This window comes from Astatotilapia calliptera, chromosome 6 (assembly GCF_900246225.1).
Source record: "Astatotilapia calliptera chromosome 6, fAstCal1.2, whole genome shotgun sequence".
NCBI classification, from domain to species: Eukaryota; Metazoa; Chordata; class Actinopteri; order Cichliformes; family Cichlidae; genus Astatotilapia; species Astatotilapia calliptera.
The window spans coordinates 33,623,218-33,637,120 of NC_039307.1; the positions used below are offsets into that span (position 1 = coordinate 33,623,218).

The following is a 13,903-nucleotide window of genomic DNA, read 5'->3' on the forward strand; positions in this document are numbered from 1 at the left end:
CACGAAGGGCTTTAAAGGAAGCATGAATATGCAAGTGACAGGAAACAATGTATTTTCATCCTTGTGCACTGGCAACACAAAGTGTGTGAGAACACCTCTTCCTGCTGCAGCCTTGACTTCCTGTTTTACTGCTTTTAGTGTTACACCAACCATCAACCCTCCCACCCCCAGCCCGAGCCTAACCTCCCTCACACTACCCTCAACTCAGCCCCGAGTTTGTCATCAGGCCTGTGGTTCCTCTTTTTCTTTCCGAGTGGTTAGCAAACGCTAACCGATAAGAGAACCAGAGGGAGAAGCAATGGCGGCACCCAGCGGACGGTTTATGTAATACAGTCACTAGTTTTTGCCCCTCATCCTAACCCTGTAGCAAGTGTATCATATTTTGTAGATGACTTTTTGTGAGTTTTTCAAACTTCTGCATCATTTATAAGTCATAAACTGCAACAACAGCAATAATTTATGGATGTATATGGATATATGTATACAAAATTAAAAATAAATTGCAGATGTAGCAAAAATATTGTATGGAAATGTTTTTATTTTTTTTCAAAAGGCTCAATAAACACTCATTTTTCTGCATTTGCAAAAAAATAAAAAACAATTTTCTGGCAATTATTTCACGGTTGAGACTTTGAAAGGACAAATTATAGACTAGTACCTGCGCATCACCACTAGAGGGAGCTGCACTCAAATTTATGCCTGTTCAGAGACTTTTACTTATGAACATTTTTATGCTTTTTCTGTATTGCTGCAATTTGTTTTTACATGACAATTTCCTCACTTCTAGAACTGAATAAAAGGCAATATTGATTATAGAGTTGCAACATGAAACAAAAAGTATGTAAGTAGTATAATATTTAAACTGTAATCCGGGCCTAAACTCATTCACTGTCTAATAATATCCTGCTTTGGGCTGACCATGAGTGGCTATCAATCTGAACTGTGGCCTGCATTGTGAAGCAGGATTTCATAGGTTCAGTGTCCATCCTGGGTTTTCTGTACTATGAAAACGCTTCTCTTCTTATTGGGGTATACTGCCATAGTAACCTAACCTAACTTGCAGCTGGATTAGAGCTTATTACAGCTATGAAATCACCGCTTTCTGACCAATTTATTCCATATCCATTCCTGGAAGATCCTGTGGAGCGTCTGTGCATGGACTGTAGGAGTGTCTGAAGTTTTTCCGTTTCCCCAAAACGCAGTAAGAAATATAGATTATTAAACAAAACTTTATTCCTTGGGGGTTTTTTGATTGTTTTTTGTTGGCTGCAAACATTTTCACAACTATTTTACTGTGCTACCTATTTGTAGTGGACGCTGCATGTAGTCAAAGTCTGAGTTTGACTTCTGATTTTATATTTATTTATTCAGACTAACCTAATGAGAGCTGTGATACTTGTATGTTAACTCACACTGGTGCCAGTTTTCCTTCCTTGATTCAAACAGGCTAAACTTTATTAATACTGCAGCTCTCTTCCACTCACACTGAACTATTTCAAGCACACAAACGTCCATACAGAACATTTAATACTGAACTACTGCACACAGCTTTTCATTTAACACATGATCACACTGCTGCTTTGTCTGTAGCAGCTGTGCTGCTTTGAGCCTCTATCATGTGCTTAACTGTGTTGCCATTACTTATCCATCTGATTGGTGAGATGCTGTCAGCACCAACACCTTCATGCAAACGTTCATGTGAAAGCATATCTTGGTTACTGATTTAAGGGTAAGTGGATGTAATGGAAAGACACCATGGTTATGCTAAACTCGCTTCGTAGTGCATGGCTGAGGTGAATGTGTGTGGTTAAGAGTGACAAATAGCCCCACATCTGGTGGGATTTAAATTTCCCGCTGTGTTACATTTGGAATGTAAAGACAACTTTTGACAGCTTAGATGATTTCTTTCACTCTTTGACAGACAGGCTTCTCACGTTGATCCACCTTAAAACTGTACATTCAGTGTCCAGAAGAGAAGAACCTGGAAGCTAACAGTGTTCAAAGCAAAACACGATGAAAGTGCTCATAACAAAATCTCTTATTAACCCAATCTGCATTCTAACATATCATATAAAACTTAAAACGCATTTATTGTACATTTGGCACCAAACAACAAAATGATTTTATCTTGTCTCTCTGTGAGACGCTGGGTAAAATTCTTCAGCACAATCAAACGTGATGTTAATGTTCATGTGACTAAAGTCATTTTGTCTTCTGTGGAGATGGGCAGCTTCAGCTCACTTTACACTTTCCTTTATGTTGACTTTTTAAACCTGTCAGGAAAAAGAAAATAGAGAAATGATTACATTACCCTCAACCTCTTCACATCACTCAGGTTAGATTACAGGTTATAATTCATTGGATTAAAATGTGTTCATTGCAGATTAAATCTTCATATACAAGCTAATATTCGTGACTTACTCATATTGTCATGTGAGGCATTGACAGTTTGCTGAGACATTGACTTCCGTCCCAGTCTAGACGGCTTCTTACTAACTTTGGATGGAGATAACACAACCACTTCGCAGTTATCCTCATTCTCCTCATCCTGTTTAGTTTCTGGGGGTACAGGTTCTGTGTTAACAGGAAGTTTATTCTGAGATTTCCTCTTAAAAAGTCTCTGCCTTAGTGTGGGACGGCTTTTTATGTCTGACTTGACTCCATTTGTCCTCTTGAAGCTTTCGCCTGGGGATTCTGCCGGCAGCGGACTCAATCGATCCATCTTCTCGCTGCTGGCCAACCGTGGGCTCCCCGAATCTGCCTCCTCGGGAACCTCAGCCAGACCTGAACCCCTCTTGGGTTCGCGCAGAGATCCTGTTGGACGGGGAGTATCCCCAAACGCTAGTGCGTATTTAGGGTTGTAATATTTGTGTGCTGGGACCTGGATTTCATTATTCCGTGAATCCCCTAAGCTAACCTGGAAGCGGGATGTGGTTGCTGCTAATGGCGGGCGTTTGGTACTCGGTTTAGAGCGAACTGTGGAGGCCACCTGGGCAGCAGGAGGGCTGACGTGAAACTCTTTGTAGAGGTTCATTTTCTCAGAGATGGCATACAGCTCACGGAAGTCCCGGTCAAAGAAGTCGACTGGCTGTCCCGTCATCACAGTGATCATGTTTCGGTCCATGCGAGACGTGCACCAGGAGAAGCTGGGAGGACACAGCATTAACAGTTAGGAACGAGCATATTCTCTATGGAAAATCTTCGTGTCTCTAGCACAGTAAGCAGGTATCAAACAGACTACAACCACATTCCTATGGCTTTGATCATCATTTTTCTGATTAAAAGCATTAGCAGTATCATTAGCATGCTACCAGAACAAAGTTAGTTGATGACCTTTTTTGTCCAGGTTAAAATATTTAAACAACCGCTAAATGTACTCCCCTAAAATGAGGTCACCCATGCTAGCATAACAAGCTGCCTATAGAGATCATCTACAAAAGTCCAAACACAAACAGAATAATTAATGTCTCAATCCTACACAGAATTTAGCAGAGCTATTGATGGAGGCTGTCATAAAACGAAAGCTACATTTTGTACTCAGGCTAGAAAAGACCAGCCTGAACAATAGCACAGCAGATAATCTACAGAGGCATGAATCACAGCTCAAAGACAGACAAGTTAGGTTGGCTGGCTGGATAGATAGATAGATAGATAGATAGATAGATAGATAGATAGATAGATAGATAGATAGATAGATAGATAGATAGATATGTGTGTGTGTGTGTGTGTGTGTGTGTGTGTGTGTGTGTGTGTGTGTATACACAATCAAAAGTAAATCAACCGTATTCAGATAAGTGGATAAACACCTGCTTATCCACTTATCTAGCTGCATGTCTCTTCTGACCAGATCGCGCTACACTTGGTGCTTTGTTAGACTTTAATGCAGTACGACATGACTCAGTGCACGTCATGGCACAATGAAGCCACTAAAATGTTAAGCGTGCATGGTTACAAGAATGCTGCTACAACTGCCAATTAAGAGACACAAGCATGTCTTTACAGTAAGTCTTAAAATAGAATTAACACACAAATGGCATCAGAGTGATTATTGCTCTCTTAAAAGAGAAAGTGAAGAATTATATCCAAGAATGATGAAAGTATTCAGAGACAGTCTGAGTCTTTCACTCACATCATTTGACAAAAGGAACCCAAGTTATCAGTCTCTAATCTTATACACAGCGGCAGATAAAATTACTTAAACTCAGATTATTACGTTTAATGGAACATTTTGCACAATATTTCCTCCTCACCTGTAGGAACCGAACACAACTTTGTCCCCATCTACCAGCATGTATTTATTACAGAGTGAACCAGGCAGCCTGCCAAACGACAAATTGAAACCAGTTCCCTGAAGCGTTCTGGCTCTGATGTTCTGCAACGACACAGGGTCAGGATGAGGATGAGAACATAACCAACAATGTCAAGACGCAGGCAGTTTAACAATCTTTTTGATGGAAGCAGCACATAGTTTGATTTTTACAGCCATACTCTTAAAAATCAGTCCACCCAAACCTCCTACTGGCTGCCTACGAAATATGTGGCTCAGCAATCCTAGCAACTGATTCAATCGTCCAATCTTTAAGCAAGTCGTTTTACTACTTTTGACCAATCAAGTTTGATGGTCTTGGGCCACATCCAGATATACAATCAGCTGAAGAGGACAATTGAGCCACATCAGCTGAAAGTTAATTTTAAAACCACTGGGGAGTGACGATTTAGCCTTTTGTTAGCTTTTTAAATTTTATCTCCATTCATAATCACACAGTAATTATTGATCAGCACATGAAACCAGTTACGTCTTGAACGAAGTGCATTCTCGAGATAACTCCTGGCTACACCTGAACCCCAAAATCTCCTACAGCTAAATATGGAGGAGAAGGATACACTTGATTGCTCTATAATAGGTGTCCTTTCCAATTCTGTTACTGATTTTGTGTGAGTTCAAGACATAAGTGGAAACAATTAATAATTTAACTAATGGGACACTTCTATGTATAACTGCTTTAATACAGTGGTGAAAATAGCATGTCAGATTTGGTCATTTCATTACTAGGATGTGTGTTATTTTGTACCTGCGTTCACAAAGTTAACTATTTAATGACGGCACTGATGCACTTTAAAATTCTGCATCAGTGATGAAATCTGATTTTTCTGTGATGTCGCTATCATTTATATCAAAGTAAAGTGGGATTACAAGACTGCCCTTCCAGTTTAGGCAATATTTGACAACGGTTATTGGTTGTGACATGAATTATTGAGTTGAACCAAATTATTGAGTTAATTTATCCAGAAAAAAACAAGCAAAAAAAGCAACAATAGTGCTGTTACAAACAAACCAATAAAACAATCCATGACCCTCTGAATAACTGAACCTACACTAGAAGACGCAACTCTTTAAAATAAGCTCAGATTATGAGGTTATTATTTTTCTCTGCGTCGCTGATATACTGTCTAAAAGTATAGTCTTACCCGAAGGTGTTGTGAGCCAATCTGCAGCCTGGAGCACATGTCCAAGAAGTGCGGCACACCTTGCTCATCCAACAAAATGTAAACAGGCACCATGCGACGTGACGCTGCATCCATCAGGTCCTGTAGGATGTGGATGTCTGTGAGGATGTCCATTACTATGGCGATCACCTGCAGGAGAAATAAGCATTAGTATTTTATATCCAGCACCCGAAGGGCCTGAGTTCAATTCCAAGGCCGGCCGGCTGGGGCATTTCAGTGTGGAGATTGGTGGTTCTCCCCGTGACTGTGTGGAGTACTCTCCAAAGTATGTCAGGATAACTGATGATTCTAAATTGGCTATAGGAGTGAATGTGAGCATGAACATTTGTCTGTCTCTTTGTGTTATGGACTGCCACACGTTCTTTTAACCCCTTACAGCACTTTAAATTAATAACCCCTTGGCAGAAACAAAGGTGCACCAACAAGTCAGCAACACAGAGAGAAAAAAAAATGTTGCAACATTTGAGAAACCTGAATCTCAGCTTAAGTTCACTGTCAGCTACTCCTCCATGTTACCTCTCTATAGGAGGATGGGACAAAAATCAGTACATTGCTTGAGGGCAGAATGACTCCAACAAACCTAACAAAGGAACCATGAGGTGAAGCTAATCTGTCTAGCTGAAGCACTTTGCCACCTGTTAATACACCAACATTGAAGGCACTGCTGGGCCTTATGAAAGAGTCTTAGCTGCTAGTCCAATAAGAGTGGGGGAAGCCACTGTGTTATCCTCCGGCTGTGTTCCACTCAGACTGACAGATCACACAGATAAAATCTTGTAACAACAAAATAAGATCATCTGGGGAATTTAGGTCTGTCACTGACCCATAAAGCTCTTTCTGTTCTGTGAGTACGCTGGAATTAGTCGAGGAGGTACATCCTGGCAGAACACCTATCCTCTAAACCACCTTGTGACTAGTACAGAATCACAAAAGTCTTGTTCTTCAACACGTCCTGTCATGTTTGCCCACAGCGACAGAGTGCGCCTCAACTGGAAATAGTTTTAGAGACAAAACAAGCTGACCAGTGGATTTATTAATAGCACAATGTTTCTATGTTTCTCTAATGGTTTTCAAGCAACATTCAATGGTCACATGTTGTTGTTATGTGCCATGTTCATTATTGTGTCCATTAACATTTTACACTGAGGGCATTGGGGTTACTACTGCCTTGCAATTGTTTCAACTGATTCATTTGACATGATATATAAATCTTTTGGTTTACGTTGCCTGCAAAGGACTATGAAGACAGGACTAACTGTGTGTTTATTGTTGTTGTTGTTGTTGCGGGTGTGACAGTGAAATTCTTGGCAGCTTAATATTTACATACAGCCCACATAGTTTAGGCGACAAGCTGTAACTAGTTAGCATACTGTGCAGAGGGCATTATCTTCTCTGACAGGTCACAGCATGAACTGTTGACACAGTGACTTAATCTGACATTGTGCTTACAGATATATTCATATTCTTAAGGCTGAGCTAGGAATCAAAGTGAAAAAGACACTTAAGACAATTAATTGCTTTGTGCTCAACACAATTTGGAAATGTCTTCCTTAGGCTAAATTCCTATGATGCATCCTATGATGCATAAGGTGTTACCAAAAGGCCACCTAACATCTGCATAGCAATCATTAAAGTGTGTCTTTTTATGTAAAACATAGCCAAAATACTGAAGTCTGTGTATGTGCAAGTATAATCACTGTGAGCTCCGGCTTCAGAGTGCTCAGTGTTTATCCAACCCTGACTTTTCTGTGCTTGTGAAAGGAGGAGCATGTAAACCTTCTTAAGTACATTAATAAATCATGCTCTCCCCATATACTCTTTAACAACAAAGAATACAAGGACCAGCCGTCTCTAAGCCGAGTTTCTCATATTGTGGATTAACAAAAACTCCAGTTGAAGATGGTGGAGGGTTGTGGGTAACTGGTTAGTAGCAAGCAGACTTGAACAGTGTTGCTGTCACACAGAGACAGAACAAACAGAAAAAAGGGACACATTACACAACACTCATAATTTTCTAGCAAAAATTGTTTTTTTAGAGATGTTCTCGATGGTAGTTTCCCTAATAGGGCAGCTGTGGCTACAATGTAGCTTGCCACCACCAGTGTGTGAATGTGTGTGTGAATGGGTGAATGACTGAATGTAGTGTAAAGCGCTTTGGGGTCCTTAGATTTGCTGGTTTCCTCTTGTTTGTGTTAGTTCTTTTCACAATAAAAGTCCTTGACGTATTACACATTGTGATTGTTGTACATATCATGGTTTGCAGAAGTGTGTCGAAACACTTTAAAACTAATTTTAGGATTGCAATAAAGTTTTACCTTTGATCTCAGTTATCAAAAGGACAATTTCCTTTCAAAAAATATTTTCTTGTTAGGCCATAATTAAAACAGAAAATGATATTCCCCTTATCGGATAAAACTTGTTTTGGTAAAGAACATTTGTGAAGCTGATTTTGTCATCTGTGCACTATTTGGATGAAGTGAGCAAAATAAAAAAATGACGTTGAGTAAGTATCAGTAACATCTGAAAAGTGAATACATTATTATTTTATAATGGTACTGTCCCATTAAACATATTTTAATTCAATGGAGGAAAAATGCACACACTCAAACACAAAGAAGGAAGACAGAGTGCCACAATAGAAAAAAACCCAACTACTAACAGTTCATTGAAAAAAAGGCTAAATAATTACACCATGTACATTTCACATTTATATCGACGTGAACATGATATACAGAAAAAACAAACACAGGTTTCAGCCAATGACCTTGTGTCGGTGTGGGTCTCCAGGATACCACCAACTACAGATGACAGGGGACCTGCATGTGTTTATTCAGGTGTAACAATCCTGCCTTTACACCCTTCACCCTCTCCCGCCACATCACACAACCAACTCCCCCGTGCCAGCCCCTCACCCATCCTTTCTAACACCTGACCAACTCATGAGACCAGAAGGGCACCAGCCCTAAACTGTGCGTCTCCCTCTGGCCTCAAAGTCTGCACTGACCAGCTAGCCCCCATCTTTACACTGACCTTAAACAGATCCCTGGAGCTATATGCAGTCCCCTGCTGTTTCAAGCACTCCAGTCATCGCTGTCTCCAAGAAACCCCCTATAACTTGGTTAAATGCTGTAGAGCTGTCACCCTGGTGTTAACATACCTGCAGGACATCACAATCTGCAGAAGGTCAACTAGTGGAATCGACCTTCTGCAGTTTGCTTTCCAGTCAAACAGGTCAGTGGACAATACCATCAATGTAGGTCTACACTAGATCCTGCAAATCCTCGGTTGCAGACCCATCACACCCTGTACACAACCTGTTCCAACTCCTGCCCCCTTGTAGGTGCTACAGAACACTGTATACCAAAGCAACCAGACATCTGCGTGTATATTATACAATAGCCGTTATTCCATAATTTATTCAGCATATATGAATATGCCTGTGTCACGTTGCTGTTGTCTGCCCTGCCTGTTCTGTTTACACTGAGAGCAAGAAAAAAAGTGGAGCCTAATTTCTTGCATGTGTACACAAACTTGGCCATTAAACCCAATTCTGATTCTGCCTCTGAATAAATCAGTACAACATAATCCCTGTTGAGTCAGATTTATGAGAAAAACACATAAAGGCACCATACTAAACCACAAGTTTTATGTAAAGTCCACACAGCCCAAGGGAGGGCAAAAAACAAGACACGGTCCTTTCAAACATGAATGGACATGTTACGTGCAAGGCAGAGGTGGAGAGTATGGAAATGTTTATTATTTGACTGTTTCGTCGTCCTTGAAAAGCAAAGTCATGGAAAAAATGTATCTTTAAATCTGCAACAAATGTTCCTCTGTTAGACAGAAAAGGCCTGGTGTTTCCACTCATGGTCTCACTACAGAAAAATGCTGAGCCAACCTGAAAGCTCAACAGCAGAGATACAGGCTGAGACTTGAGGACAGTTAGGAATCAAACAACCTCCAGCACTTGTGTATGTTTTCATTTTTCTTTCATCCCATCAGAAAGAAAAATGAAAGAATCACTAAAACAAATAAAAACCAAAAACTAAATCACTGTTCACATGCAAACAAGTTAGTATCTGAAGAACTGGTTGGTCAACATGTGTTATCCCATCATCACTAAGTGCTTAGAGCGACTGGTCCTAGCACACTTCAAATCCTGTCCCCCCCCACCCTGGACCCCCACTAATTCGCATACCGCCGGAACAGGAGCACAGAGGATGCAGTCTCCATCGCAATGCACTACGCCAGAATGCTGTTTATAGACTTCAGTTCAGCATTCAATACAATCCACCCCTCACAACTCATCAGGAAACTGACAGACCTGGGTATCAGTTCCCTCATCTGCAAATGGTTACTGGACTTCCTGACCAACCGCCCCCAACATGTCCGGCTGGATAACCGCTGCTCATCTACCATCACAATGAACACCGGTGTACCACAAGGCTGTGTGATGAGCCCTTTCCTCTACTCCCTCTTCACCCACGACTGCAGACCTGCTGATGGTTCCAACACCATCATTAAGTTTGCAGATGACACCACGGTGATTGGCCTCATCAGTGACAACGATGAGGCCGCCTACAGGGAGGAGGTGGATCGTCTGGCTGAGTGGTGCGACAGAAACAACCTGCTGCTTAACACCGAGAAGACCAAGGAGCTCATCGTGGACTACAGGAGGAATGCTGACCCACATCCACCCATCCACATTAAGGGGACGGCTGTGGAGCGTGTGAGCAGCTTCAAGTTCCTGGGAGTCCACATCTCCGAGGATCTCACCTGGACGACCAACTGCTCCAAGCTGGTCAAGAAGGCTCACCAGCGCCTCTTCTTCTTGAGGACTCTGAGGAAGAACCACCTGTCCTCAGACATCCTGGTGAACTTCTATCGCTGCACCATCGAGAGCATCCTGACCAACTGTATAACAGTCTGGTACGGGAACTGCTCTGCCTCGGACCGGAAGGCGTTGCAGAGGGTCGTGAAAACTGCCCAGCGCATCGCCGGAGCACCACTTCCTGCCATAAAAGACATCTACAGGAAGCGGTGTCTGAAAAGGGCTGGGAAAATCATCAAAGACCCCAGTCACCCATCACATGGACTCTTCACCCTCCTGCCCTCTGGGAGGCGCCACAGGAGCCTCCGGACTAAGACCACCAGGTACCGGAACAGCTTCTTCCCCACAGCTGTCAGACTCCTGAACTCTGCCTCCTGACATCTGACCCACGTTAAACTCATGCACTGAACATACACACCCCCACAATGGACAACTGTACCCTCAAACACACAATAATAACATGGACTGAACCACCACTCACAACCACTAGCACTTTATATAGCCTCTGTAGAAACTATCTACACCCTCACTTATCTTAACTGCACTACTGTATAGCTCTGTGTAAATAATCATTCTGTACATTCGATAATCTTTAATCCTACAACTGTTTACAACTTGCATAGTTCCCATTTCTGTATAGCTGTATATCCCAGATTCTGTAAAGTTATTTATTTCATATTCTGTATAGTTTTTCATATTTATATCCTGTTCATATCCTGTACATAGCTTGTACTCACTACAGCCTGTACATACTTATAGTTATAGAATATTCACAACATACTTCATACCGTGTACATTATAACATACCATAATAGACCCATTTCTGTAATATACTCACATATCTATATTATTGCTAATATATATTGTAATATATCTATATCACTAAAGCACTTCTGGATGGATGCAAACTGCATTTCGTTGCCCTGTACCTGTGCATGTGCAATGACAATAAAGTTGAATTCTATTCTATTCTATTCTATCTTGAGTGTTATTTTTGCTTGTCTTTTTTATGTACTTTTTGCTCATGTACACCAATCCTAAAGCACCTACTGTTTAACTGTTTGTCTTCTTGATCTGCCAAGTTTGGAAAACACCCAAAGGTCTCGGTATGGCAAATTGTGAAAAGAGGGAGTGAACTACTAAACAATGTCTTACTTTATCAAATGAAAGAACAGTAGGCAGGGCAACCAGGAAACAAGGTAGTGTGTCATTCTGTTAAGAGCCAGAGATCCTGTTTTTACTACCTCCACTACCTGATCTGTACCCAGGAAGAAGGAAAGGGGTGTTGTGAAAAGGAAAGACCGGGAATTTCAAAGAAAAGCTGAGAAAAGTTGCACAAGTCACAAAACCCAGGGTGATTATGTGACATGTTCCTGCAGCCCTCCCTGACCCACTTTTAAAGAGAAATACTAAGGAAGCGAGTGCACAGCAAAGCCTGTCACTGCATTGTAGACTGAGCACGGAACAGATGACTCAGCGTAGATCCGGCACCCTATGAGTAAACATGACTATCACCAACTCACATTTAAAGACCCACTTCAAGCCTTTAGTTGCTATGTGAGGAGCTATTAATCACTCAAACTGGTGTTCCCCCCTCCCTGACCCCTGTGGAGCTAGATCTACGGGACACTGCAAAGAGCAGCAGCCTTGTAGTTTTATCACACTACAAAAAAAGAGCGTGGACAGTGGTTTCACATTTCTTTACCGGGCTTGAGTTTCATGATTCTGAGCCCTCATTTTAAATAAAAGCTTTAAAGTTTCCCACACAGAGCCTGTTTAACTAGAACAAATTCCTGCAGTCTATCTGATGAAAAACATACACAAGTGCTGGAGGTTGTTAGAGCACCCTGGATCCATTTGTTACACAGTTACTACCCACCTATGTTTGTGTATGTATTATTAATGTCAATTTTGCATTAGCTACTGCCAATCACAGCAAACAATCACCTGCACTATTCCCGCCCTCCACCTATTCTCAGTCTCATTTGGGTATTTTCGTATGATCATAGTTTGCAAGCCAAATTATCTTTTTAAAAGAAAAAACTAACTAAAAGAAAAAATAAATCATGTCTACAACCATAACCAAACTAGCCTTTTGAGCTCTGCATTCTGAACCTGCTTGCCTCTTTTTCCTTTTTCCAGATCTAAAACAGAACCAAAAAACTGACATCTCTCATAATTATACATTGCTCTTCGCTACATGTTCAATGTTCAAGTATTGATCAGCCCTGTGGCTTACCAAATTCTGGTATCTGATCGATACCAAAACTTGCAGCATTGGACACTCGTCTTCTAACAGGCAATTAATCTTTACCGACTAACTACCTATTAGCAGAAATGTGATTAATTGTCGTAAATGTACTCCACATTTTTAGTATTGCCCATGTTACTGGTTGTATTTAAAGTACTATCATAGACTGACATAAGACTATGATCGTTATGAATTTATAAGGATGCCCGTTATTAGCCATAAACTTTTAAACGGGTTGAATCGGACCCACACTCCTCACCTTGCTAGCCTCTTGGATGAGCCGTCGCACCACCTCCTTAATGTGCGGTCCGTTGTCTTTGGGCGGGTGTGTGTGCACAGAAACCCGGGTCACCCCTTTGAAATAAGCCCCGCTGGGCCACCCGATATCCAGCGGCGGCACCTCTGTGTCCGACATCTGGGGCCAGTAGGTGGAGTGGACCCCTGAATCCGCATCGGTGCCGGTGGCGCCCTGCTCCGACCCGGAGGTGGATGCCTTGCTGTCATCCCCTGAGTCGTACGGTCTGAAAGTGTTCGTTAATAGCTTGACTTCCCTGGCAGACAGAAAGTCCTTCGTATTGTCCTCTTTAAGTCTTGTTTTGAAGGCGCCATCGCCCTCCTTCAGCAGCAGTTCTACAGCGGTTCGCTGCTCTTCACTATAGTAAAACTCCGGCTTGGTCTCCGGGACTTTGACTCCTATGCGCCCGTCCTCCATCACCGTGAGCTGGGATTCGGCCATGGTGGCTTTCGCGGTTAGCACCAATAAAGGTCAGAAGCTTTCTTAACCCCGAGCAGGGTTTGCTGAGTGACACCTACATACAGGTAGACTACAATAAAACTGGGAAACTTTTCTCACCTGACCGGAATTCTCACCGAGATTGAGCCGAGACTTTGGACTCTTCACTTGCCATTGGAATGATGAAGACGACGCACTGCAATGGGCGTTAACGTCTGTGAAAACCTTTGTGTAACTTTCGTTTTGGAATTTTCATTGTGGAGGCCCAAATCATGCCAAAACACATCCAGAGAGTCTTAGAAATGAATATGATTAATAATATACATTTTTAAATTTAAAAGTGAGGATGAATTCTTGTATTTTGCTCGTTTGTGTTGTTGTGTTTGCACATCTCTGTTGCTTGTGGGGCTCGCACACAGGAATTTCACTCGCATGTGCTGTGCCAGTGTGCCTGCACATGTGATGTGACAATAAAAAGTGATTTGATTTGATTTGATTTGAAAAGATTTCTGCTTTCAGTCAGATTGACCAAATTACACACAGACATTGAATGCAGCACACGTTTGTCCCGAGAGCTATA

General features: G+C 41.8%; 1 protein-coding gene across 1 annotated transcript; it reads right to left on the minus strand.

Annotated features, from left to right (window-relative positions):
* Positions 1 to 2,064: 2,064 nt before the first annotated feature.
* On the minus strand, positions 2,065 to 13,502 carry fam83fb (family with sequence similarity 83 member Fb). The gene is made up of 5 exons (XM_026171856.1): positions 12,850 to 13,502; positions 5,470 to 5,637; positions 4,251 to 4,372; positions 2,422 to 3,146; positions 2,065 to 2,273 (listed from the first exon to the last, which is right to left on the minus strand). The coding sequence occupies exons 1-5, from the start codon at positions 13,324 to 13,326 to the stop codon at positions 2,233 to 2,235; spliced, it is 1,533 nt and encodes a 510-aa protein (XP_026027641.1). The 5' UTR covers positions 13,327 to 13,502; the 3' UTR covers positions 2,065 to 2,232.
* Positions 13,503 to 13,903: the final 401 nt, after the last annotated feature.